General features: G+C 40.5%; 2 protein-coding genes across 2 annotated transcripts in view; both read right to left on the bottom strand.

Moving 5' to 3' along the window:
• The window catches only part of LOC114556740 (uncharacterized), a 30,600-nt gene extending 21,919 nt beyond the window's left edge, over positions 1 to 8,681 (bottom strand). The window contains exons 1-6 of the mRNA XM_028579773.1: positions 8,606 to 8,681; positions 7,968 to 8,250; positions 5,537 to 5,682; positions 4,913 to 5,195; positions 4,244 to 4,370; positions 2,651 to 2,669 (exon numbers count right to left, since the gene is read on the bottom strand). Coding sequence (XP_028435574.1) covers positions 2,651 to 2,669; positions 4,244 to 4,370; positions 4,913 to 5,195; positions 5,537 to 5,682; positions 7,968 to 8,250; positions 8,606 to 8,681 — 934 coding nt within the window. The remainder of the gene's footprint in view (positions 1 to 2,650; positions 2,670 to 4,243; positions 4,371 to 4,912; positions 5,196 to 5,536; positions 5,683 to 7,967; positions 8,251 to 8,605) is intronic.
• Positions 8,682 to 9,167: 486 nt separating this feature from the next.
• The window catches only part of LOC114556741 (uncharacterized), a 47,161-nt gene continuing 31,176 nt past the window's right edge, over positions 9,168 to 25,152 (bottom strand). Inside the window, 11 exon segments of the mRNA XM_028579774.1 lie at positions 9,168 to 9,225; positions 9,327 to 9,609; positions 9,803 to 9,948; positions 10,736 to 11,018; positions 11,197 to 11,360; positions 12,845 to 12,869; positions 12,872 to 13,126; positions 13,309 to 13,454; positions 13,598 to 13,880; positions 14,044 to 14,051; positions 24,378 to 24,521. Coding sequence (XP_028435575.1) covers positions 9,168 to 9,225; positions 9,327 to 9,609; positions 9,803 to 9,948; positions 10,736 to 11,018; positions 11,197 to 11,360; positions 12,845 to 12,869; positions 12,872 to 13,126; positions 13,309 to 13,454; positions 13,598 to 13,880; positions 14,044 to 14,051; positions 24,378 to 24,521 — 1,795 coding nt within the window.

Consider the following 25,152-nt stretch of genomic DNA (forward strand, 5'->3'; position numbering starts at 1 on the left):
CCAGTCTCTCGACTGCTGGCTGTTCCAATTTAACAAGAGAGAGGAGCAAGAAAGGTTAGGATCGTGGCCGGCCTCTGACGAGCTGTTACCACCACCACCATTCAGCCAAAGTTGACATTATTTCTTCAGCTTCTTCCTGGGTTGTCATCCCGGTGGGAGGTGTGCCAACAGGGCTTGCAGCAGGTGAATCGGTCATGCTATTAACGTCATTGCCGCACAATTTCTTAGTAAAACCAAAATCAATTAAACTGCCTTGTTTTATTTTTGCCATGGCTATACGATGCTAACTGCAGAATGGCTTTCAAGGACTTTGCACGCCGATTAATGACCTCCAACGTTTATATTTTTTTCCAGTTGGGTTTTCGACCACACCAAAGCACTGAGACGGCTCTTGTTATGTCTTAAATGACATCCACTTAAACACAGATATTAGCAAAACTACAGTCTTAGTATTACTTGATCTCAGCGCTGCATTTGACATGGTCGACCATGACATATTAGTAGACCGACTGGAAAACTGGGTTGGTCTTTCTGGCTCAGTACTAAACTGGTTTGAATCCTACTTAAATAATAGGGAGTACTTTGTGTCTATAGGGAATTATACATCTGACCATACAAATATGATGTGTGGAGTTCCCCAAGGCTCAGTTCTGGGGCCTCTTTTGTTCAGCATCTACATGCTTCCACTGGCTCAGATTATGGAAAACAACAAAATAAGTTACAATAGTTATGCGGATAACACACAAATTTACATAACCGTATCGCCAGGGGACTTTAGTCCAATACAAAAACTGACTAAGTGTTTTGCACAAATTACGACTGGATGTGCCAGAACTTTCTTAAATTAAATGAAGAAAAAACTGAGGTGGTTGTTTTTGGAGCAAAAGAGGAACAATTAAAAGTCAAAACAACAATGTTAAAAACAACAGACAAAGCCAGAAATGTTGGTGTAGTCATGGAGTCAGAGCTGAATTTTAACAGCCACATTAACATAATTAAAAAATCAGCCTATTATCACCTTAAGAATATATTAAGGGTTAAAGGACTTATGTCTCAGCAGGATTGGTAATACCATGTCCATACTTTTATCTTCAGTAGTTCTTACTATTGTAACAGTGTCCTTACAGGTCTCCCTGACAAATCAATCAGACAGCTGCAGCTGATTCAGAACGCTGCTGCTCGAGTCCTCACTAACACCAAGAAAGTGGATCACATCACTCCAGTTCTGAAGTCTTTACACTGGCTTCCTGTGCCCCAAAGAATAGATTTCAAAATACTTTTGCTGGTTTATAAATCACTAAATGGTTTATGGCCTAAATATATTTCTGATCTGTTAATGCACTATGAACCACCCAGACCTCTCTACTTGTTGTTCCCAGAGTTAGAACTAAACAGGGGAAATCAGCGTTCAGTTTTTATGCTCAACATATTTGGAACAAACTCCCAGAAAACTGCAGATCTGCTGCAACTCTCAGTTCTTTCAAAGTAAGGCTGAAGACCTTTCTTTTTGATGTTGCCTTTCTTTAAAAAATTGTTAATTTCTTATACTGCAATGTCAGTTTTATTCTCATCTTTTATCTAGTGGTATTTTTTGAACAGATAGCGGACATGTCTCTGAGACTTTCGCCAAAGCGGGTTTTATGATAAAATCTAAAGGAAAACAGTTGCAACTGTTCCAGCCAAGTTTTACGTTAATCTTGATCGCTATAAATATTTACATACAGTCAATAGACAAAAAAAACTAGCCGAATCGGTATGGTCAACACGGAGTAGCTGCAGCTATGTCTACGAACTTCCACTCAGCTAAAATGGCAGTTGTCGGGGCAGGTTTTAGATCCCCTTTGTGCCTCTTAACAGACACAAACTGCAACATGAACAGGGCCCTTACATGACCACAAGATGCGTTTTCAACTCAGACATTCTCCTTTAATATGTGCTAAAGATGAGTTGAATTTGCACTGCAGCACCACCACACCTTGATCCTCATGACAAGCATAGCATGTATAGTTATCTTTAATGAAGTGAATTAGGTTTAAATCGTCATCATGCATGAATTAATATTTTTGAAATTTTACACATAATAATCCACAATGATCACATTACACAAAACTGAAATGCACGTCAAGATGACAAACTGTTAATATTTTTAGAGAATTTGTATGACTTATTTTGACATACTATACTATGCCTTTTTTATGAGTTTTTTCAACATAATATACTATGACTTTTTTGACTTATTTCAACATACTATACTAAGACTTTTTATGACTTATTTCAACATACTATACTATGACCTTTTTTTCCGCCGTCAAACTAGCAAAAGTGGATTTGGACACGCCCTAAACGCACCTGTGCCAGAGGCTTCACACCTTCACACCCTTCCCGTTAAAAGCCAGGCGCGTTTGGACCTTGGCGCTTTGCTATTATAATGGAAGATTTGCACCGTTTTATTATTGGTAATCTTCTGCATGTGTGTGTGCTGCTGTGCACAAGTCTAATAGCATGTTTCTAATTTGCTGTTAAAATAACAATGAAATGCTACATTATTGACTTTAGACCAGGTTTTTGTTTGTCAATGGCTCAATCATTTTCCACTGCCTCAAGATATCAATACTCCCAGAATGCACCTGAACACACCTCCCTGTAAGACTAGCACGCCCAGAATGCACCTGAATGACTTTTTTCCACATATTATACTATGACTTTTTGTGACTTTTATCAAAATACTACACTTATTTTTAAGACTTATTTCGACATACTATACTGACTTTTTTGTGACCTTTTTCGACATATACTATGACTTTTTAATAATTTTCTTCAAAGAATAAACAATTAAAATACTTGTTGACTGAAGCTTTATTTCAGATCTCACCTACTATCCATTAGAATTTCTACCACAAACTTGGTGTCAGAAGTGGGATGACGTGCATGATTTTCTCTTGGAGCCCAGTTCAGCGGTGACTGATCATCCTGGGGGAGAACGTCCCCAGCCTCTACCTCGTTGATGTTTCAGAGATGAGAGGACTGACTGTAGGTGGCCCCAGATGGTCACCACCGTCATCTCAAGAGACTCGGACCATGTTGTCTGAAGCAGTGAGGAATCTGAAATAATTCAACTTTGATCTCTTTCTAAAGTGTTGGGTTTTGCTCTGTTCTCCCACTGCCGCTTTTGGTCCTGGCATTAAAGGCCATTATTACGTCCGTAGTAGACACACTAGAGCTAAGTGTAATAAGTAATTACCATGTTCAGGAGAACGCAGCATTCTGGGAATGCAGGTGGAAAGTAATTACCATCGTATACCCCCCGTTTTGATACCATGGCCTAAGGCTTAGGCCATGTGTGTTTAAAGTATGTCTCCCAAACTTAGTTGCTGGTTTGCTGCCAGCCTAGTTATCAATAGTTATTATTCCCATATTCATCATCAACCCTGATTTTGCCCTCACATTTCACCTAAATGACTTTAAAGTTCAAGAAGTATTTCATTGTTGTCTTTATTAAAGTTGGCATATGAAGAAAATTATGAGTAAAATATTCAAACCAAACTTCATGTTTTTATTGCTATACCATTCTATCAAAAATAAATATTTTTGATGAGTTCTCCATCATTTTGGACCCCCAAAAGTATGTTCGCCCTACCAAATTTCAAGTATAAGATCATACCAGTAGAAAATGTAACTACAGATGTGACTGTCCACTGATATGATGCATGATTTACATCCAAGACAGCTTTGTTGCTGCTTTCTCTCAAGTTGTAGGGAAAACATTTAAACATGTACAGAATAGGCCTCTTAGCTATATGCTGTTGTTTCTGTATGCTGTGCTTGTATTACCCAAAAATTATACTCATTTGAAAAGACAGCCGAGCAAGTCTGGACAAAAAGACAATGACACACAGATTAGCTTTAAAAGTGTTTATTTTTCAATTTTATTTAAGTACAGTAGATAGAAACAAGCCCAAGAAAAATTACAACAAATACAATGCAGACAGAGCACTTAATATCATTTATTTTTTTTATGTTAAATAATGTATAAAACAACCATCTGTATTAGTTTTACATAAAGCTTCAGCATACGATTGCCCTGACCTTATGATATGTAATACCAAGTGTTTTACTTAAAATATGCTTTGTGTGCGAAGCAAAACCACATCAAATACGCAAACTTGCATAAACTAGCGTTAAAATTAAGTGAACATGAAGAAATTATTTTAGAATCAGTTTCCTATGATGCTGTCCCAGTGACTTCCACCTCACACAGTGTCAGGAATTCTTGTCTTCCAGGAATCACAATGTTGACATATCGACCTTCCATTCCATTACACACAAAGGTTTGGGAGGACCCAGCTGCCATAGACGAGATAACAGCACATCTGAAGAAAAATAAAATGAAACAGAACTATGAGTAAAGCTAGTAATAGTACATAACTTCATTGTCCTTGTGGGCAGTTGTGTTTGCGGCACAGTCGCAAGGTACTTCATGACAAGACATCAGCCATATGATACAAACAAACAGTCCCTACATGAGACACATACAGACAACATAAAGAACATACATCACCTTGGGGTATGACCAGGCCAGCTGAACATCTTGCTTATTTTGACTGATTTATGGCTTGTGGAACGAAAGAGAATTTGGATCTGTTCTTGATCAGAAGGGGTTGGCAGAAACATTTTTTAACATAATTTATTCATGACTAACGTAGCCTGTAGCCAGCCTCCGTTTCACCTCCTCAGCAGCCATTTTCAGGTTAATCGAAAGGCATCACCTGACCGCTCATTTACCGTGCAACCTGGAGCGCAACTCAGAGCTCAAGCCCGAGCCCAAACCAAGCCTGTGTAAAATGATAGAACTGAAGAAGATCTTTGCAAAGATCCAATGTTAAATGTTTTATAAGACACAAAGTGCAGTTACCTGGGGTTACCGTTGCCATTGTCATTGAGGGAATTTCCAATGCGGATCTCAGCACCATTAATTCTCCAGGCGCAACAATCTCCTCTGTTGGTGATGGTGACAGTGTTGATCTGATATGTCTTCAGGAGGTCCAGTCTCCACCATGGTTTGAAATCTTTCTTAGTGTGGGTACAGGATCCCTCTCTTAAGTTGCTAGCACGATTCCCATCTATGGCCCTTTCAGGGACCTCTTTCTCATACAGGGAGGACTGAATCACATTTCCTCCTCTAGCAATATTAGTATCTAGACAAGGTTACAAAATGTTTCATTAAAGACAGTTTATGGACAGCACAGACATATTACATGTGTTGATCTGACCAAATATTACACCAAACAGGCAGTCAGTATAATTGATGAACTTTGAATGTGACTGTCTGCTCAACGTCATCTATTCAAATCAATTCAATTTTATTTATAGTATCAAATCATAACAAGAGTTATCTCGAGACACTTTACAGATAGAGTTGGTCTAGACCACACTCTATAATTTACAAAGCCAACAATTCCAACAATTCCAGTAATTCCCTCAAGAGCAAGCAGTGCTCATGTTAAATGGTATAAATAACCAGTTGGAGCAGTGTTACCTAAAGCCTGACCAGTGACTTCCACCTCACACAGTGTCAGGAATTCTTGTCTTCCAGGAATCACGATGTTGACATATCGACCTTCCATTCCATTACACACAAAGGTTTGGGAGGACCCAGCTGCCATAGACGAGATAACAGCACATCTGAAGAAAAATAAAAAACACAACTATGAGTAAAACTGGGTTACCACAAAGACTATGAATAAATCTTACCACTAGTTGTATTTTAATTCTGATCATGCTGTTGCTGGGAAAACTATGGTTTTCTATTAGGGAATTAGGTAGATATCCAGTGCACTAATCTTCTGTAATTTACACTAGAGCTGTAATTGGGCCTTAAAAGTTCGGCCCAACAAGGCCTGAGCCCAACAGAATTCAGCCCGGGAACTACATTTTGAGTGACAGCTTTTTAAGAGCCTGAAACTGTTTACAACCCGAAATTATTCAAATGTGTGCACACACACAGCTCTTTTGACTTTTGTCAAGAATGAGTCATGTACAAATGTTTTAGCATAATTTATTTATGATTAACGTTGGCTATAGACCACTTGGAATTTGGAACAAAGAAATAAAATAAGTCCTCCACAGTCCAACCTTCATTTTATTTCCTCAGCATCCATTTTCACTAAACAAAACGCATCACCTGACTGATTAACTGCACAACCCGGAGCGCAAGCCCGAGCCCAGCCCGTGTAAAATGATAGAAATTAAGACCGAACCCGTCTGGTCCCTTCAGATTCGAGCAAAGATCCTCAGCTGCAATTTACACATCCAAGGCCCTATCTTGCACCCAGCGCAATTGCCTTTGTACACCGACGCATGTATAATTCTTATTTTGCACCCGACGCACAGCGTACTTTTCCCTCCACAGACACACGTCGGTAAATTAGGGAATGTATTTGCCCTCCCGGGGTCGGTTCAGCGAAAAGAGGAGGCGTGTTCCGGCGCAAACGTTATTGGTGCTATTTTGCAGTTTCAGAAAACAATTCTGCCACTGACCAGGAAAAACCTGGTCTAAAGTCAGTGGTGCTAGTCTAACGTCACTGGTACTAGTCTAAAGTCAGTGGTACTGGTCTAAAGTCAGTGGTGTTAGTCTAAAGTCAGTGGTACTAGTCTAAAGTCAGTCGTGCTAGTCTAAAGTCAGTGGTACTAGTCTAAAGTCAGTGATGCTAGTCTAAAGTCAGTGGTACTAGTCTAAAGTCAGTGGTGCTAGTCTAAAGTCAGTGGCGCTAGTCTAAAGTCAGTGGTGCTAGTCTAAAGTTAGTGACGCTAGTCTAAAGTCAGTGGTGCTAGTCTAAAGTCAGTGGCGTTAGTCTAAAGTCAGTGGTGCTAGTCTAAAGTCAGTGGTGCTAGTCTAAAGTCAGTGGCGTTAGTCTAAAGTCAGTGGCGCTAGTCTAAAGTCAGTGGCGTTAGTCTAAAGTCAGTGGTGCTAGTCTAAAGTCAGTGGCGTTAGTCTAAAGTCAGTGGTCCTAGTCTAAAGTCAGTGGTACTAGTGTAAAGTCAGTGGTCCTAGTCTAAAGTCAGTGGCGTTAGTCTAAAGTCAGTGGCGCGTTATTCAGATGCTATTTTAGGGGCGCATGCTTGGCCATAATGTAGCGTGTGCATAACGCGCATACACCTGCTTCTCTCATCTACACGGACGCAGCAGTTCCCATTTTTGCAAACCATACATAATTACAAAGAAACATATTACTGAAAATATGCTTCAGGTGTTTGGATGGATCAGGAGGCACTTTAGTACAGTCCTCAAAAAGTCCCAGCATTCTTTGTGGCTGGTTGTGTTTTACACAACATTTCCATGAATCATGGATGTGTTGATGACATAAATGAGGAAATATTAGAGGACTTAAGGAGACGTGATGTTGAACTACGGCGGAATCTGGTCCGGGAGTAATGTGCTCCTGGTGGAGCGGGTGGACGGAGATGGAGTGGGGGGGGAGGAGGAAAGGGTACAACAGGAGCAGGTGGTGTGTTTGGAGGCCCACACTCCATGGCTGCAGCAATCCTCTCCAGACTAGAGTAGATGAGCCCGAGAGGAGCAGCAACATCACCACCCGGTCAAGACGGCATTTATTACTTTGCCGCCCCAGACAGCTCCCGCTGGCGTGCGCCAGGCCAATCCGCCGTCATAATAGCAATCACCATGGAACAAGCGCGCCTGCTCTTAAAGGGAATGTGAGATGACGCTCTGATTGGTTTATTGCATGTTAAGCCCAAACCACACCTAGCTACATCAGACCAACCCATTTTAGATTTGCGTCGGGCGCAAGACTCATTTATCATGCTGGTATCATAGCAACAGCGCCCGAGATCCGCCCACAAAGCTACTGGTGTTTTGCGTTTCATACTTGCGTTTCAGATCGTTAAAATAGGGCTGCCAATGTTAAATGTTTGAATCTAATACTGTATAAGACACAAAGTGCAGTTACCTGGGGTTACCGTTGCCATTGTCATTGAGGGAATTTCCAATGCGGATCTCAGCACCATTGATTCTCCAGGCGCAACAATCTCCTCTGTTGGTGATGGTGACAGTGTTGATCTGATATGTCTTCAGGAGGTCCAGTCTCCACCATGGTTTTAAATCATAGTTAGTGTGGGTACAGGATCCCTCTCTCAAGTTGCTAGCACGATTCCCATCTATGGCCCTTTCAGGGACCTCTTTCTCATACAGGGAGGACTGAATCACATTTCCACCTCTAGCAATATTAGTATCTAGACAAGGTTACAAAATGTTTCATTAAAGACAGTTTATGGACAGCACAGACATATTATATATGTTGATCTGACCAAATATTACACCAAACAGGCAGTCAGTATAATTGATGAACTTTGAATGTGACTGTCTGCTCAACGTCCTCTATTCAATTCAATTCAATTTTATTTATAGTATCAGTTCATAACAAGAGTTATTTCGAGACACTTTACAGATAGAGTTGGTCTAGACCACACTCTATAATTTACAAAGCCCCAACAATTCCAACAATTACAGTAATTCCCTCAAGAGCAAGCAGTGCTCATTTTAAATGGTATAAATCACCAGTTGGAGCAGTGATTCCTGAAGGCTGACCAGTGACTTCCACCTCACACAGTGTCAGGTATTCTTGTCTTCCAGGAATCACAATGTTGACATATCGACCTTCCATTCCATTACACACAAAGGTTTGGGAGGACCCAGCTGCCATAGACGAGATAACAGCACATCTGAAGAAAAATAAAATGAAACACAACTATGAGTAAAACTAGTAATAGTAGGTACCTTCATTGTCCCCGTGGGGCAGTTGTGCTTGCGGCACAGTCGCAAGGCACTTCATGATCTAACATATGATACAAACAAACAGTTCCTACATCAGACACATACAGACAACATAAAGAAAATACATCACACACTACAATACACTATACACCCTTGGGGTATGACCAGGCCAGCTGAACATCTTGCTTATTTTGACTGATTGACTGATTTATGGCTTGTGGAACGAAAGAGAATTTGGATCTGTTCTTGATCAGAAGGGGTTGGCAGAAACATTTTTTAACATAATTTATTCATGACTAACGTAGCCTGTAGCCAGCCTCCGTTTCACCTCCTCAGCAGCCATTTTCAGGTTAATCGAAAGGCATCACCTGACCGCTCATTTACCGTGCAACCTGGAGCGCAACTCAGAGCTCAAGCCCGAGCCCAAACCAAGCCTGTGTAAAATGATAGAAATTAAGAAGATCTTTTCAAAGATCTTCAGCTCCAGTTTACACATCCAATGTTAAATGTTTTATAAGACACAAAGGACAGTTACCTGGGGTTACCGTTGCCATTGTCATTGAGGGAGTTTCCAATGCGGATCTCAGCACCATTAATTCTCCAGGCGCAACAATCTCCTCTGTTGGTGATGGTGACAGTGTTGATCTGATATGTCTTCAGGAGGTCCAGTCTCCACCATGGTTTTAAATCATAGTTAGTGTGGGTACAGGACCCCTCTCTCAAGTTGCTAGCACGATTCCCATCTATGGCCCTTTCAGGGACCTCTTTCTCATACAGGGAGGACTGAATCACATTTCCACCTCTAGCAATATTAGTATCTAGACAAGGTTACAAAATGTTTCATTAAAGACAGTTTATGGACAGCACAGACATATTATATATGTTGATCTGACCAAATATTACACCAAACAGGCAGTCAGTATAATTGATGAACTTTGAATGTGACTATCTGCTCAACGTCATCTATTGGTCATGTTAAATGGTATACATCACCAGTTGGAGCAGTGTTACCTAAAGCCTGACCAGTGACTTCCACCTCGCAAAGTGTCAGGAATTCTTGTCTTCCAGGAATCACAATGTTGACATATCGACCTTCCATTCCATTACACACAAAGGTTTGGGAGGACCCAGCTGCCATAGACGAGATAACAGCACATCTGAAGAAAAATAAAATGAAACAGAACTATGAGTTAAACTTGGTTACAACACAGACTATGAATAAATCTTACCACTAGTTGTACTTAAATTCTGATCATGCAGTTGCTGTGAAAACTATGGTTTTCTATTAGGGAATTATGTAGATATCCAGTGCCCTAATCTTCTGTAATTTACGCTAGAGCTGTAATTGGGCCTTAAAAGTTCGGCCCGACAAGGCCTGAACCCAACAGAATTCGGCCCGAGTCCGGAAACTACATTTTGATTGACAGCTTTTTAAGAGCCTGAAACTGTTTACAACCCGAAATTATTCAAATGTATGCACGCACACAGCTCTTTTGACTTTTGTCAAGAATGAGTCATGTATAAATGTTTTAACATAATTTATTCATGATTAACGTTGGCTCTAGGCAACTTGGAATTTGGAACAAAGAAATAAAAAAAGTCCTCCAGAGTCCAGCCTTCATTTTATTTCCTCAGCATGGATGCTAAGGCTATAGACAACTTGGAATTTGGAACAAAGAAATAATATAAGTCCTCCACAGTCAAGCCTTCATTTTATTTCCTCAGCATCCATTTTCACTAAACAAAACGCATCACCTGACTGCTCATTAACTGCACAACCCGGAGCGCAAGCCCGAGCCCAGCCCGAGCCCGTGTAAAATGATAGAAATTAAGACCGAACCCGTCTGGTCCCGTCAGATTCGAGCAAAGATCTTCAGCTGTAATTTACATATCCAATGTTAAATGTTTGAATATATTACTGTATAAAACAGAAAGTGCAGTTACCTGGGGTTATCGTTGCCATTGTCATTGAGGGAATTTCCAATGCGGATCTCAGCACCATTGATTCTCCAGGCGCAACAATCTCCTCTGTTGGTGATGGTGACAGTGTTGATCTGATATGTCTTCAGGAGGTCCAGTCTCCACCATGGTTTTAAATCATAGTTAGTGTGGGTACAGGATCCCTCTCTCAAGTTGCTAGCACGATTCCCATCTATGGCCCTTTCAGGGACCTCTTTCTCATACAGGGAGGACTGAGTCACGTTTCCACTTCTAGCAATATTAGTATCTAGACAAGGTTACAAAATGTTTCATTAAAGACAGTTTATGGACAGCACAGACATATTACATGTGTTGATCTGACCAAATTTTCCACCAAAGAACAGGCAGTCAGTATAATTGATGAACTTTGAATGTGACTGTTTTCTCAATGTCATCTATTGGTCATGTTAAATGGTATAAATCACCAGTTGGAGCAGTGTTACCTAAAGCCTGACCAGTGACTTCCACCTCACACAGTGTCAGGAATTCTTGTCTTCCAGGAATCACAATGTTGACATATCGACCTTCCATTCCATTACACACAAAGGTTTGGGAGGACCCAGCTGCCATAGACGAGATAACAGCACATCTGAAGAAAAAACAAAAAAACACAACTTTGAGTAAAACTGGGTTACAACACAGACTATGAATAAATCTTACCACTACTTCAATTTGGATCATGCTATTGCTGTGAAAACTATGGCTTTCTATTAGGGAAGTATGTAGATATCCAGTGCACTAATCTTCTGTAATTTACACTAGAGCTGTAATCGGGCCTTAAAAGTTCGGCCCGACAAGGCCTGAGCCCAACAGAATTTGGCCCGAGTCCAGGAATTACATTTTGACTGACAGCTTTTTAAGAGCCTGAAACTGTTTACAACCCGAAATCATTCAAATGTGTGCACGCACACAGCTCCTTTGACTGATGTCAAGAATGAGTCATGTATAAATGTTTTAAAGGTCCCATGGCATGACAATTTCACTTTATGAGGTTTTTTAACATTAATGTGAGTTCCCCCAGCCTGTCTATGGTCCCCCAGTGGCTAGAAATGGTGACAGGTGTAAACCGAGCCCTGGGTATCCTGCTCTGCCTTTGAGAAAATGAAAGCTCAGATGAGCCGTTTTGGAATCTGCTTGTTATGAGGTCATAACGAGCAAGGTTACCTCCCCTTTCTCTGCTTTGCCCGCCCAGAGAATTTTGCCAACCCATGAGAGAGAGACATCATGGCTTTCAAACGAGAAAAGTGGCAGTTGGTCAAGGCCACACCCTACACCTTGCCCCGCCCACTCTCCTCCTCAACAGCTTCAGACACAGAAATGGCACATCCTAAGGAAAGCTCATTGTGGGACTGGCTCTAGTGGCTGTAATTCTGCACCAAGGCTGAATTTCGGGAAAGAGACTTCAGATACAGTATTAGGGGACCACTAAGGTCTATATAAAAGAGACTTCAGATACAGTATTAGGGGACCACTAAGGTCTATATAAAAGAGACTTCAGATACAGTATTAGGGGACCACTAAGGTCTATATAAAAGAGACTTCAGATACAGTATTAGGGGACCACTAAGGTCTATATAAAAGAGACTTCAGATACAGTATTAGGGGACCACTAAGGTCTATATAAAAGAGACTTCAGATACAGTATTAGGGGACCACTAAGGTCTATATAAAAGAGACTTCAGATACAGTATTAGGGGACCACTAAGGTCTACATAAAAGCATCCAAAGAGCACCATGTCATGGGACCTTTAAAATAATTTGTTCATGATTAACGTCAGCTCTAGGCCACTTGGAATTTGGAACAAAGAAATAAAATAAGTCCTCCACAGTCAAGCCTTCATTTTATTTCCTCAGCATCCATTTTCACTAAACAAAACGCATCACCTGACTGCTCATTAACTGCACAACCCGGAGCGCAAGCCCGAGCCCAGCCCGAGCCCGTGTTAAATGATAGAAATTAAGACCGAACCCGTTTGGTCCCGTCAGATTCGAGCAAAGATTTTCAGCTGTAATTTACACATCCAGTGTTAAATGTTTGAATATATTACTGTATAAGACACAATGTGCAGTTACCTGGGGTTATCGTTGCCATTCTCATTGAGGAGTTTCCAATGCGGATCTCAGCACCATTAATTCTCCAGGCGCAACAATCTCCTCTGTTGGTGATGGTGACAGTGTTGATCTGATATGTCTTCAGGAGGTCCAGTCTCCACCATGGTTTTAAATCATAGTTAGTGTGGGTACAGGATCCCTCTCTCAAGTTGCTAGCACGATTCCCATCTATGGCCCTTTCAGGGACCTCTTTCTCATACAGGGAGGACTGAGTCACGTTTCCACCTCTAGCAATATTAGGATCTAGACAAGGTTACAAAATGTTTCATTAAAGACAGTTTATGGAAGACAAAGACATCTTACATATGTTGATCTGATCAAATTTTCCACCAAAGAACAGGATTGAACTTTGAATGTGACTGTCTGCTCAATGTCATCTATTGGTCAAGATAAATGGTATAAATCACCAGTTGGAGCAGTGTTACCTAAAGCCTGCCCGGTGACTTCCACCTCACACAGTGTCAGGAATTCTCGTCTTCCAGGAATCACAATGTTGACATATCGACCTTCCATTCCATTACACACAAAGGTTTGGGAGGACCCAGCTGCCATAGACGAGATAACAGCACATCTGAAGAAAAATAAAATGAAACACAATTATGAGTAAAACTTTCTATTAGGGATGTATGTAGATATCCAGTGCACTAATCATCTGTAATTTACACATCAAATGTTAAATGTTTGAATCTAATATAAAACAGAAAGTGCAGTTACCTGGGGTTATCGTTGCCATTGTCATTGAGGGAATTTCCAATGCGGATCTCAGCACCATTGATTCTCTCGGGGCAACAATCTCCTCTGTTGGTGATGGTGACATTGTTGATCTGATATGTCTTCAGGAGGTCCAGTCTCCACCATGGTTTGAAATCATAGTTAGTGTGGGTACAGGATCCCTCTCTCAAGTTGCTCGCACGATTCCCATCTATGGCCCTTTCGGGGACCTCTTTCTCATACAGGGAGGACTGAGTCACGTTTCCATTTCTAGCAATATTAGTATCTGGACAAGGTTACAAAATGTTTCATTAAAGACTTTATTTATGGAAGGCACAGACATATTACATGTGTTGATCGGACCAAATCTTGCACCAAAGAACAGGCAGTCAGTATATTTGATATCTGCTCAACGTCATCTATTGGTCACATTAAATGGTATAAATCACCAGTTGGAGTAGTGAGTAGTTATGAAATGTAATACTTACGATTGATAGATTGATTGATAGAGATATAGAAAAATGAATAGATGGATATATAGATAGATAGAGACATACTGTAGATGGATAGACATTTTGCATATGTCTATTAAATACTAAAATGTGAATAAATTGGGGAATATCAATAATTTGTGTCAAGCAATCAAAATAATAATCTCACCAAATGTGGCACTGGTCTGTCCTAAAACAGCCAGCAAGACAAAGACCACAGATGGAGTCATCATCCTGTGGAGGAAGTTCACATTCAAAAAATGTTATTAAACATTAAATTAAATATGTATGCATAATTGTAAAGTACAATGTAATTAATGACTGTACCTTTTTTAAAGTACTGGTAAATAAACAAGTTGTAAAAAGTAGTTTTAGAAGATTGCTGGAATTGAAATATCGCTTCCTATATGTTTATGGCTGTTGACAGGTAAGGTATTGACTTTTTACTCATAAAGGTTTTATTGAAGGTATTATTGTACTTACAGTAAGGAGCGCAGCGTTAGTTGGTCTGCATTAGGGGCTGTTGATGATTGTCAGTATCGTTCCCAGTCTATGGGTCCGATCTTGCTCCCGGTGCAGCACAGCGCAAAGCAAAGACAGACTCAGTTGTCAGTTTCCCGTCCAGCGCCAACAGCGTTTAAATAGCAAATGCACCTGTCTTACAGGGAGGTGTGTTCTTGTGCATTCTGGGCGTGCTGGTCTTACAGGGAGGTGTGTTCAGGTGCATTCTGGGCGTGCTGGTCTTACAGGGAGGTGTGTTCAGGTGCATTCTGGGTGTATTGATATCTTGAGGCAGCGGAAAGTGATCCCACCATTGACCAACAAAAACCTGGTCTAAAGTCAATAACGCAGCATTTCATTGTTATTTTAACAGCAAATTTTACTAATTTTACTAACTATGCTCGTTACCAGTGTTTGAACTATACCGTGGCCTTTGGGGGAGCCCACTCACACTATTCACCAGTGTGCTTGTGACTAACAATGACTTACAAAGATACATAACAGCTACAAGTGTATGCACTATACAGGATTTACCCTATTATACTTTATCGACAGGATCAATAGGTCAAACAGCAAACAACCACCTACAAATAGTCTATAAACAAAACATCAGACTGTCTTTGAGATTTCACATGAACAACGGTTAAAGTTACTCAGGCTACCAATGAATTCCATAATTCTTCTGTTCAATTAGGCCTAAGTGACTGTTTTGCCAGCAGCGTGTTAGCATTTGAACAAAGTGCTGTGTGTGTGCGGACTGTAGCTACAGTATTGCTCCCTGAGGCCTTTTGGAGGAGCAACACTTAGGTTTTAGTTCGGGACCTGCAGGGCAAACGGCCTCTAACATGTTCCGTTTGAGCTTCAACTTTACTCTGCAAACAACAGTGTAATGGGAGTTGCACCTGGAATTGCTTTCAGCCTGAAAATAAACAACAAGAAATTTACTATTAAAATGTGAAAAGGTGAAGGGAAAAACATGCAGTTGTTCTGTTCATCTATTCTGAATAAAACCAATGGCCAAGTGTGTTAGTGTGCCAACAGGGCTTGCAGCAGGTGAATCGGTTATGCTATTAACGTCATCGCCGGACAATTTCTTAGTAAAACCAAAATCAATTAAACTGCCTTGTTTTATTTTTGCCATGGCTATACAATGCTAACTGCAGAATGGATTTCAAGGACTTTGCACGCCGATTTATTGACCTTTATAACATTTATATTTTTTCCAGTCAGGTTTTCGACCACACCACAGCACTGAGACGGCTCTTGTTAAAGTCTTTAATGACATCCACCTAAACACAGATAGCGGCAAAACTACAGTATTACTTGATCTCAGTGCTGCATTTGACATGGTCAACCATGACATATTACTAGACCGACTGGAAAACTGGGTTGGCATTTCTGGCTCAGTACTAAACTGGTTTGAATCCTACTTAAAGAATATTGACTACTTTGTGTCTATAGGTAATTATGCATCTGAGCATACAAATATGAAGTGTGGAGTTCCCCAAGGCTCAGTTCTGGGGCCTCTTCTGTTCAACATCTACATGCTTCCACTGGCTCAGATTATGGAAAACAACAAAATAAGTTACCATAGTTATGCGGACGACACACAAATTTACATAACCTTATCGCCAGGGGTGTATAGTCCAATACAAAAACTGACTAAGTGCATTGCACAAATTAACGGCTGGATGTGCCAGAACTTTCTTAAAATAAATGAAGAAAAAACGGAGGTGGTTGTTTTTGGAGCAAAAGAGGAACGATTAAAAGTCAGCGCTCAGCTTCAAATGACAATGTTAAAAACAACAGAAATATTGGTGTAGTCATGGAGTCAGACCTGGATTTTAACAGCCATATTAAGACAATTACAAAGTCAGCCTATTATCACCTTAAGAATATATTAAGGGTTAAAGGACTTATGTCTCAGCAGGATTTGGAAAAACTTGTCCATGCTTTTATCTTCAGTAGACTTGACTACTGTAACGGTGTCTTTACAGGTCTCCCTAAAAAAATCTATCAGACAGCTGCAGCTGATTCAGAACGCTGCTGCTCGAGTCCTCACTAACACCAAGAAAGTGGATCACATCACTCCAGTTCTGAAATCTATACACTGGCTTTCTGTGCCCCAAAGAATAGATTTCAAAATACTTCTGACCCACCCAGACCTCTCAGGTTGTACTTGTTGTCCCCAGAGTCAGAACTAAACAGGGGGAAGCAGCGTTCAGTTTTATGCTCCACATATCTGGAACAAACTCTCAGAAAACTGCAGATCCGCTGAAACTCTCAGTTCTTTCAAATTAAGGCTGAAGACCTTTCTTTTTGATGTTGCCTTTCTTTAAAAAATTGTTAATTTCTTATACTGCAATGTCAGTTTTATTCTCGTCTTTTATCTAGTGGTATTTTTTGAACAGATAACGGACATATTTCTGAGATTTTCTCAAGGAGAAGTGGGTGTGACATAGATTTTATGATAAAATCTAAAGGAAATTTAGGAAGATTGCCTTGATTAAACTAAGCCTTATAGCGATGGCTATATTGAAAGTAAAGAGAAGTACTTCCACTCTTTTTATGGGTAACAAGAGTACAAAGTCACATGTTCCTGCGGGGCCCGTGGTGGATGAGATGATAAGGAAATATGGTGCTGCCTGTTTTTTAGGGGTCCAAGCCCGAGGGGGCATGGGAACCGCGTGTTGCAAGGGAACGCGGTTCACATCTCCAACGGAGCTGTGGAACCCTATTGTTTTTCTAATGATTCTTCTTCTTCTTCTTCTTCTTCTTCTTCTTCTTCTTCTTCTTCTTCTTCTTCTTCTTCTCCGCCTAAAACTCCAACTACAGCCTAAACCGTACATGGTGGGGGGTTGCCCTTTTCAGGGTCTGAAACTCCGCAAGGACCTCAGGCGCAAAAATTCACCCACTTCCACCACTAGGTGGCGCTATAGCAGAAAAAAACCACGATTGGCCCTATAACTCCCACACCGTACACCCGACATTCAAAATGCATATATCTACACATCTACATGATTTTTTGTCCTTAACTCCCACATTACACATTGCACATTAGAAATGATTACATACACGTGTTCCTTGAATCACGCTGAATTACCTGATATAGGCCACGGCCATTTCTGCTTAAAACTTTTTTCGCAATATCGCGCAATGCGCAAAACCAGCTTTTTTGAACTCGTCCTAGGCCGTGCGACTGATTTGCACGAAACCTCGTAGATAGTATCTCCAGACAGACTTGACCAAAAGTTATGCAAAGAATTGTGCTATGTTAAAGTATGCGCATTTGACGACCAACCAAATTTTCCTAGCTAGCTACCACACACATATCATATCATATTAAATGTTATCAACAAATAACATAAGATCCTTGTTCACCACCCGACTACGATGCTCTGTACCAAATTTGGTGGGCCTTTAGGGGGCGCTATAAGCAACGTCTATTTGTTTCAGCCAATAACTCAATGCATTTAAATGGGGAATTTGCAATTGCAATATCTCTGCCACAGTAAAAGCAATCAACACGAAACTGCCCTGAGGCTCTTTACCAAATTTAGTGAAGATCGGCCATTAGGGGGTGCTATAGTCAACATATACTCGTTTGGGCCTTTTAACCCCTCCTGAGGACGAGCATGTTGTATACAACGTCCAACAGCAGTTGATTACTGATTCGTAACTTTATAACTTCATAATTATAAATAGCCGAAACTTAGGGTCTTTTGGATCTAAAAGCTAACAATTTCCCCTTCCTGCTGATGTTTTTTTGTCTTCCTAGCCCTTACAGAAGGTTTTGCATCCAGCCTAAAAGTCCAGAGTTTTTTGTGTCTTTGTGAAATTAATCCATACTGTTACATCCAAGATTGATACACTGTGTGTAAGAAATGTTAATAGTTTGTCCTTTATGAGTTATAATGTTCATTATGTATTTATGTAGTTGTGAGAAATGGTGCTGTCCTGAGTTGAAAGCCTACTTTACGACTAAATCATTTAGTTAATAGGCATGTGTGTTCGTGTCAGCCACTGTCCATTTCTTAAGGTTCTCAAATGCAAACAATGTTTGACTTTTTCTTAGTTTTTAAAGGGCATGTGCCTGTGAGCACTAGGGGTGGTACGGTTCACAAAACCAATGGTTTGTTTCGTATCACTGTTTTAGGCTCACGGTTTTCGGTTCTGTACGGTTCTTGTTATTTTTTCTTTTAATCTTTAACACTCCAGAATATACTTCAGCTAATATAGTAAATTGAATGCATGTTGCACAATACATGCACACAGTGGCAGTTCTATATATTGTTTTATTTCATCATAGGTAACGTGAAATCCAAAATGTTCCCACACACCAGACTATAAACCACGCTGGCGCATCCTCCAGCTCCAGGCAGCCTCTCTCCCACCTGACATCTCTACAGGTGACGTGACCTGCAGCAGCAGCAGCAGCACACCACTCCACTTGAGGAGTGGTCGGCTCGGTGTCTCTCAAAATCTGACGAAAATCTTTTAAACTGATCTTTGTCGATCTAAAATGAAGACAGATTCAGCAAGCATGGCCTATTTCTCGCTTAAAATGTTTTCAGAAACACGTTTCGGTGAACTATTTTAGTACAATATGAGATCGTATTCTGAACGAGCCGTCATGACAGTCTGTTTTGAAATTAGGGACCAGCCAGACCCATGTGACGCGATTGTCCAATCAGCTGCCATGTGTTGCGTTCGTCACGCTTATCCCGCTCATCCCGCTCATCATTTGCCCTAAATGTTTTAACATAGGTGTCGAAAGTGGGCACTACGGCAGTAAGAGGTTAGTGCACATTAACAGTGGGCTGACCAACCGTGCGGTACACACACGCTCCGAACCGAGACTAGAGAACCGAGACTAGAGAACCGAGACTAGAGAACCGAGACTTGAGAACCGAGACTAGAGAACTGAGCGGTTCGGATGTTTTTCATGAACCGTACCACCCCTAGTGACCACCCACGGAGGTAATCTAAATCGGCGCCTATGACACCATTTACAACAACCTGACCACCTCCCCTGCTCCTTCAACCACCACACCTGCCTCCCCCCCTCCACACTCTCAGTCACTCTCTCATTTCTCTCTGCTGTCCCCTGTGGTCAGGGGGGTTAAGAAGTTTGTGTATCGTAGATAATTGTTAAAGGTAGTCTGTATATGCATGGAGATGAACTGTTAACCACTACATTTGCAATGGCAGAGTACCGCAGACCTTGTGCATCAAACCTCTCGATATTCACCAACGTTTGCCCCCCGCGTAATGCTTCAGGTCCCGCATTGGCGCAGCTTCCCGGGTCATCAGGGGCGACTGGCATCGGAGGAGACTGGCATCGGAGGCTTGGGCCCGTCATAACTACTTGCAGTTCTAGTTATTTTATTTTTTTTATCGTTTTTAACTGCTCTTTAATGTTTTAATTTTTTATGAAAAAACTGAGGTGGTTGTTTTTGAAGCAAAAGAGGAAAAATTAAAAGTCAGCGCTCAGCTTAAAACGACAATGTTAAAAACAACAGACAATGCCAGAAATCTTGGTGTAGTCATGGACTCAGACCTAAACTTTAACAGCCACATTAAGACAATTACAAAATCAGCCTATTATCACCTTAAGAATATAGCCAGGGTTAAAGGACTTATGTCTCAGCAGGATCTGGAAAAACTTGTCCATGCTTTTTTACACTATGAGCCATCCAGACCTCACAGGTCATCTGGGACAGGTCTGCTTGCTGTCCCAGACAACCTGAGAGTCTGAACTAAACAGGGGGGAAACTGAAGGTCATGTGCAACTCTCAGTTGCCTTTCTTTAAATAATTTTTAACTTCTTATACTGCACTGTCAATTTTATTCTCGTCTTGGCGTCTTATCTAGTGGTATTTTTCAACAGATAACAGACATATTTCTGAGAATTTCTCCAACGCGGGTGTGACATAGATTGTATGATAAAATCTAAAGGAAAACAATTGCAACTGTTCCAGACAATTTTTACGTTAATCTCGATCGCTATAAATATTCAAGTACAGTCAATAGACGAAAAAAACTAGCCTAATCGGTGCGGTCAACACGGAGTAGCTGCAGCTATGTCTACAAACTTCCACATAGCTAAAATGGCAGTTGTCGGGGCAAGTTTCAGAGTGCCTTTGTGCCTCTTAACAGACACAAACTGCAACATGAACAGGGCCCTTACGTGACCACAAGATGCGTTTTCAACTCAGACATTGTTTGAATTAACCTACCCTGTCTCTATCCTGCTGGTAGCTAGCTCGCCCTGCTAGCTACTAGTTGCTAGCTGCCGTGTCATGTTTCTATGATAATCATCATGCAGCAGTTCCGTGTGTATTTGTAGCTCATCCATTTTGTGTGTGATCGATCTGGTGTTGGTAAGTAGGAGGCTTGGCAGTGGTAGTTCCCTTAGGCGGACTAGCAGGCCCGAACAGCATCCTTGCTTCTCAGAGCTACAACGGGACTTCAGCACGAGACTAGAGCTAGCCTTCAGTAATGATATCACTGTGCAAGCCACAGGCATCATTTAAACGTAAAAATTGACTGGAATTCTTCTTTAACATGTACTAAAGATGAGTTGAATTTGCACCGCAGCACCGCCACACCTTGATGCTCATGACAAGGATAGCATGTATAGTTATCTTTAATGAAGTGAATTAGGTTTAAATCTTTGTCATGCATGAATTAATATTTTTGCAATTTTACACATAATAATCCACAATGATTACATTACACAAAACTGAATAGCTCCCCTGTAGTTTGCACCCTGCTTGTTACACACAGAGGGACACACATGCAGAAGATTACAAATAAAAATTATACAGTGCAAATAATAGGAATGCTCCAAGGTCCAAACGTGCCTGGCTTTTGAAGGGTTAGGGTTAGGGTTAAGGACTTTTTATGACTTATTGCGACAAACTATACCATGACTTTTTTTTTACTTATTTCAACATACTATACTAAGACTTTTTGTGACTTATTTCAACATACTATACTAAGACTTTTTGTGACTTATTTCAACATACTATACTAAGACTTTTTGTGACTTATTTCAACATACTATACTATGACCTTTTTTTCCGCCGTCAAACTAGCAAAAGTGGATTTGGACACGCCCTAAACGCACCTGTGCCAGAGGCTTCACACCTTCACACCCTTCCCGTTAAAAGCCAGGCGCGTTTGGACCTTGGCGCATTGCTATTATGATGGAGGATTTGCACCGTGATATTATTTTTAATCTTCTGTATGTGTGTGCTGCTGTGCACAAGCCTAGGAGCATGTTTCTAATTTGCTGTTAAAATAACAATGAAATGCTACATTATTGACTTTAGACCAGGTTTTTGTTTGTCAATGGTGTGATCCCTTTCCATTGCCTCGAGATAGCAATACTCCCAGAATGCACCTGAACACACCTCCCTGTAAGACCAGCACGGCCAGAATGCACATGAATTACTTTTTTCAACATATTATACTATGACTTTTTTATGAGTTTTTTCAACATACTATACTAAGACTTTTTATGACTTATTTCGACATACTATACTATTACCTGATTTCCGCCGTCAAACTAGCAAAAGTGGATTTGGACACGCCCTAAACGCACCTGTGCCAGAGGCTTCACGCCTTCACACCCATTCCTTTAAAAGCCAGGCACGTTTGGACCTTGGCCCATTACTATTATGATGGAGGATTTGCACCGTGATATTATTTGTAATCTTCTGCATGTGTGTGTGCTTCTGTGCACACAGCCTAGGAGCATGTTACTAATTTGCGTGATCACTTTCCACTGCCTCGAGATAGCAATACTCCCAGAATGCACCTGAACACACCTCCCTGTAAGACCAGCACGCCCAGAATGCACCTGAATGACTTTTTTCGACATATTATACTATGATTTTTTGAACATTTATCACTTTTTGTGACTTTTATCGAAATACCATACTGACTTTTTATGACTTATTTCGACATAATATACTGACTTTTTTATGGCTTTTTTTTGACATACTTTGAGTTTTTTGTGACTTTTTTTTGACATATGCTATGACTTTTTTCGTCTTTTTTTCGACTATAACTTTTTGACTTTTTTCGACATACTATACTATGACTTTTTAATAATTGTTTTCAAAGAATAAACACTTAAAATACTTGTTGACTGAAGCTTTATTTCAGATCTCACCTACTATCCATTAGAATTTCTACCACCAACTTGGTGTCAGAAGTGGGATGACGTGCATGATTTTCTCTTGGAGCCCAGTTCAGCGGTGACTGATCATCCTGGGGGAGAACGTCCCCAGCCTCTACCTCGTTGATGTTTCAGAGATGAGAGGACTGACTGTAGGTGGCCCCAGATGGTCACCACCGTCATCTCAAGAGACTCGGACCATGTTGTCTGAAGCAGTGAGGAATCTGAAATAATTCAACTTTGATCTCTTTCTAAAGTGTTGGGTTTTGCTCTGTTCTCCCACTGCCGCTTTTGGTCCTGGCATTAAAGGCCATTATTACGTCCGTAGTAGACACACTAGAGCTAAGTGTAATGGGTAATTACCATGTTCAGGAGAACGCAGCATTCTGGGAATGCAGTTGGAAAGTAATTACCATCGTATACCCCCAGTTTTGATACCTTAGGCTGTGTTTAAAGTATGTCTCCCAAACCTAGTTATCAATACTTATTATTCATATAGATTGATTGATTGATTTTATTTGACCACTTAAATATAAAAACATATTTGAAACAGCACTCAGCGTCATACATTAAAAATACATAAATAGTCAGGGATAACAGAATAAAGCCCAAAGACTTATTTCCATTGTGGTCCCATATTCATCATGAACCCTGATTTTGCCCTCACATTTCACCTAAATGACTTTAAAGTTCAAGAAGTATTTCATTGTTGTCTTTATTAAAGTTGACATATGAAGGTAATTATTGGTAAAATATTCAAATCAAACTTCATGTTTTTATTGCTACACCATTCTGTCAAAAGGAAATATTCTTCTCCATAATTTTAGACACGTCCCCCAAAAGTATGTTCGCCCTACCAAATTTCAAGTATAAGATCATACCAGTAGAAAATGTAACTACAGATGTGACTATCTACTGATATGATGCATGATTTACATCCAAGACAGCTTTGTTGCTGCTTTCTCTCAAGTTGTAGGGAAAACATTTAAACATGTACATTATAGGCCTCTTAGCTATATGCTGTTGTTTCTGTACGCTGTGCTTGCATCACCCAAAAATGATACTCATTTGAAAAGACAGCTGAGCAATTCTGGACAAACAGACAATGAGGAAACACACGCACGCATGCACACACACAGATTAGCTTTAAGTGTTTATTTTGCAATTTTATTTAAGTACAGTAGATAGAAACAAGCCCAAGAAAAATTACAACAAAAACAATGCAGCCAGTGCACTGTATATCATTTCTGACCCGTTGCTTTCATTTTCCCACAGTTCTGTTTAATAATGCATCTCTTGCTGCTTTCATGGCTCAGAATATTAGGTATTATCAGTTACTAGAGCTGTATGTGTTTTGTTCGCTATTTAAATTTGAACAATAGCCTTTATTTTATGTTAAATAATGTGTAAAACAACCATCTGTATTAGTTTTACATAAAGCTTCAGCATACGATTGCCCTGACCTTATGATATGTAATACCAAGTATTTTACTTTAAATATGCCCTGTGTACGAAGCAAAAACACACCAAATACGCAAACTTGCATAGACTAGCGCTAAAATTAAGTGAACATGAAGACATTATTTTAGAATCAGTTTCCTATGATGCTGTCCCAGTGACTTCCACCTCGCACAGTGTCAGGAATTCTCGTCTTCCAGGAATCACAATGTTGACATATTGACCTTCCATTCCATTACACACAAAGGTTTGGGAGGACCCAGCTGACATAGACGAGATAACAGCACATCTGAAGAAAAATAAAATGAAACAGAACTATGAGTAAAGCTAGTAATAGCAGATAACTTCATTGTCCCCGTGGGGCAGTTGGGTTTGCGGCACAGTCGCAAGGCACTTCATGACAAGACATCAGACATATGATACAAACAAATAGTCCCGACATCAGACAACGACAGACAACATAAAGAACATACACCACACACTACAATACACTATACACCCTTGGGGTATGACCAGGCCAGCTGAACATCTTGCTTATTTTGACTGATTGACTGATTTATGGCTTGTGGTACAAAAGAGAATTTGGATCTGTTCTTGATCAGAAGGGGTTGACAGAAACGATGCCTAGAAGGCAGTAGTGTAAAGTGAGATGCCAGGGGCTGTGTGCAGTCACATACAATGTTATTGGCCTTTCTCACCATTCGGTCTTTGTAAATGTGTTCAGTGCTTGGTAGGGTTTTTTTGATTGTCTTTTTCTGTGACTCAGTGGCATTTCCAAACCAGTAGATAATACAGCAAGTTAAAACACTTTCAATAAAAGCAGTATAAACATTGTAACTTGGTTACCAGCTTTTTAGAAGCATCAACCCGTTTGCAGCCCGACATTATTCAAATGTGCGCACGCACACAGCTCTTTTGCC

Source organism: Perca flavescens, chromosome 6 (assembly GCF_004354835.1).
Source record: "Perca flavescens isolate YP-PL-M2 chromosome 6, PFLA_1.0, whole genome shotgun sequence".
NCBI classification, from domain to species: domain Eukaryota; kingdom Metazoa; phylum Chordata; class Actinopteri; order Perciformes; family Percidae; genus Perca; species Perca flavescens.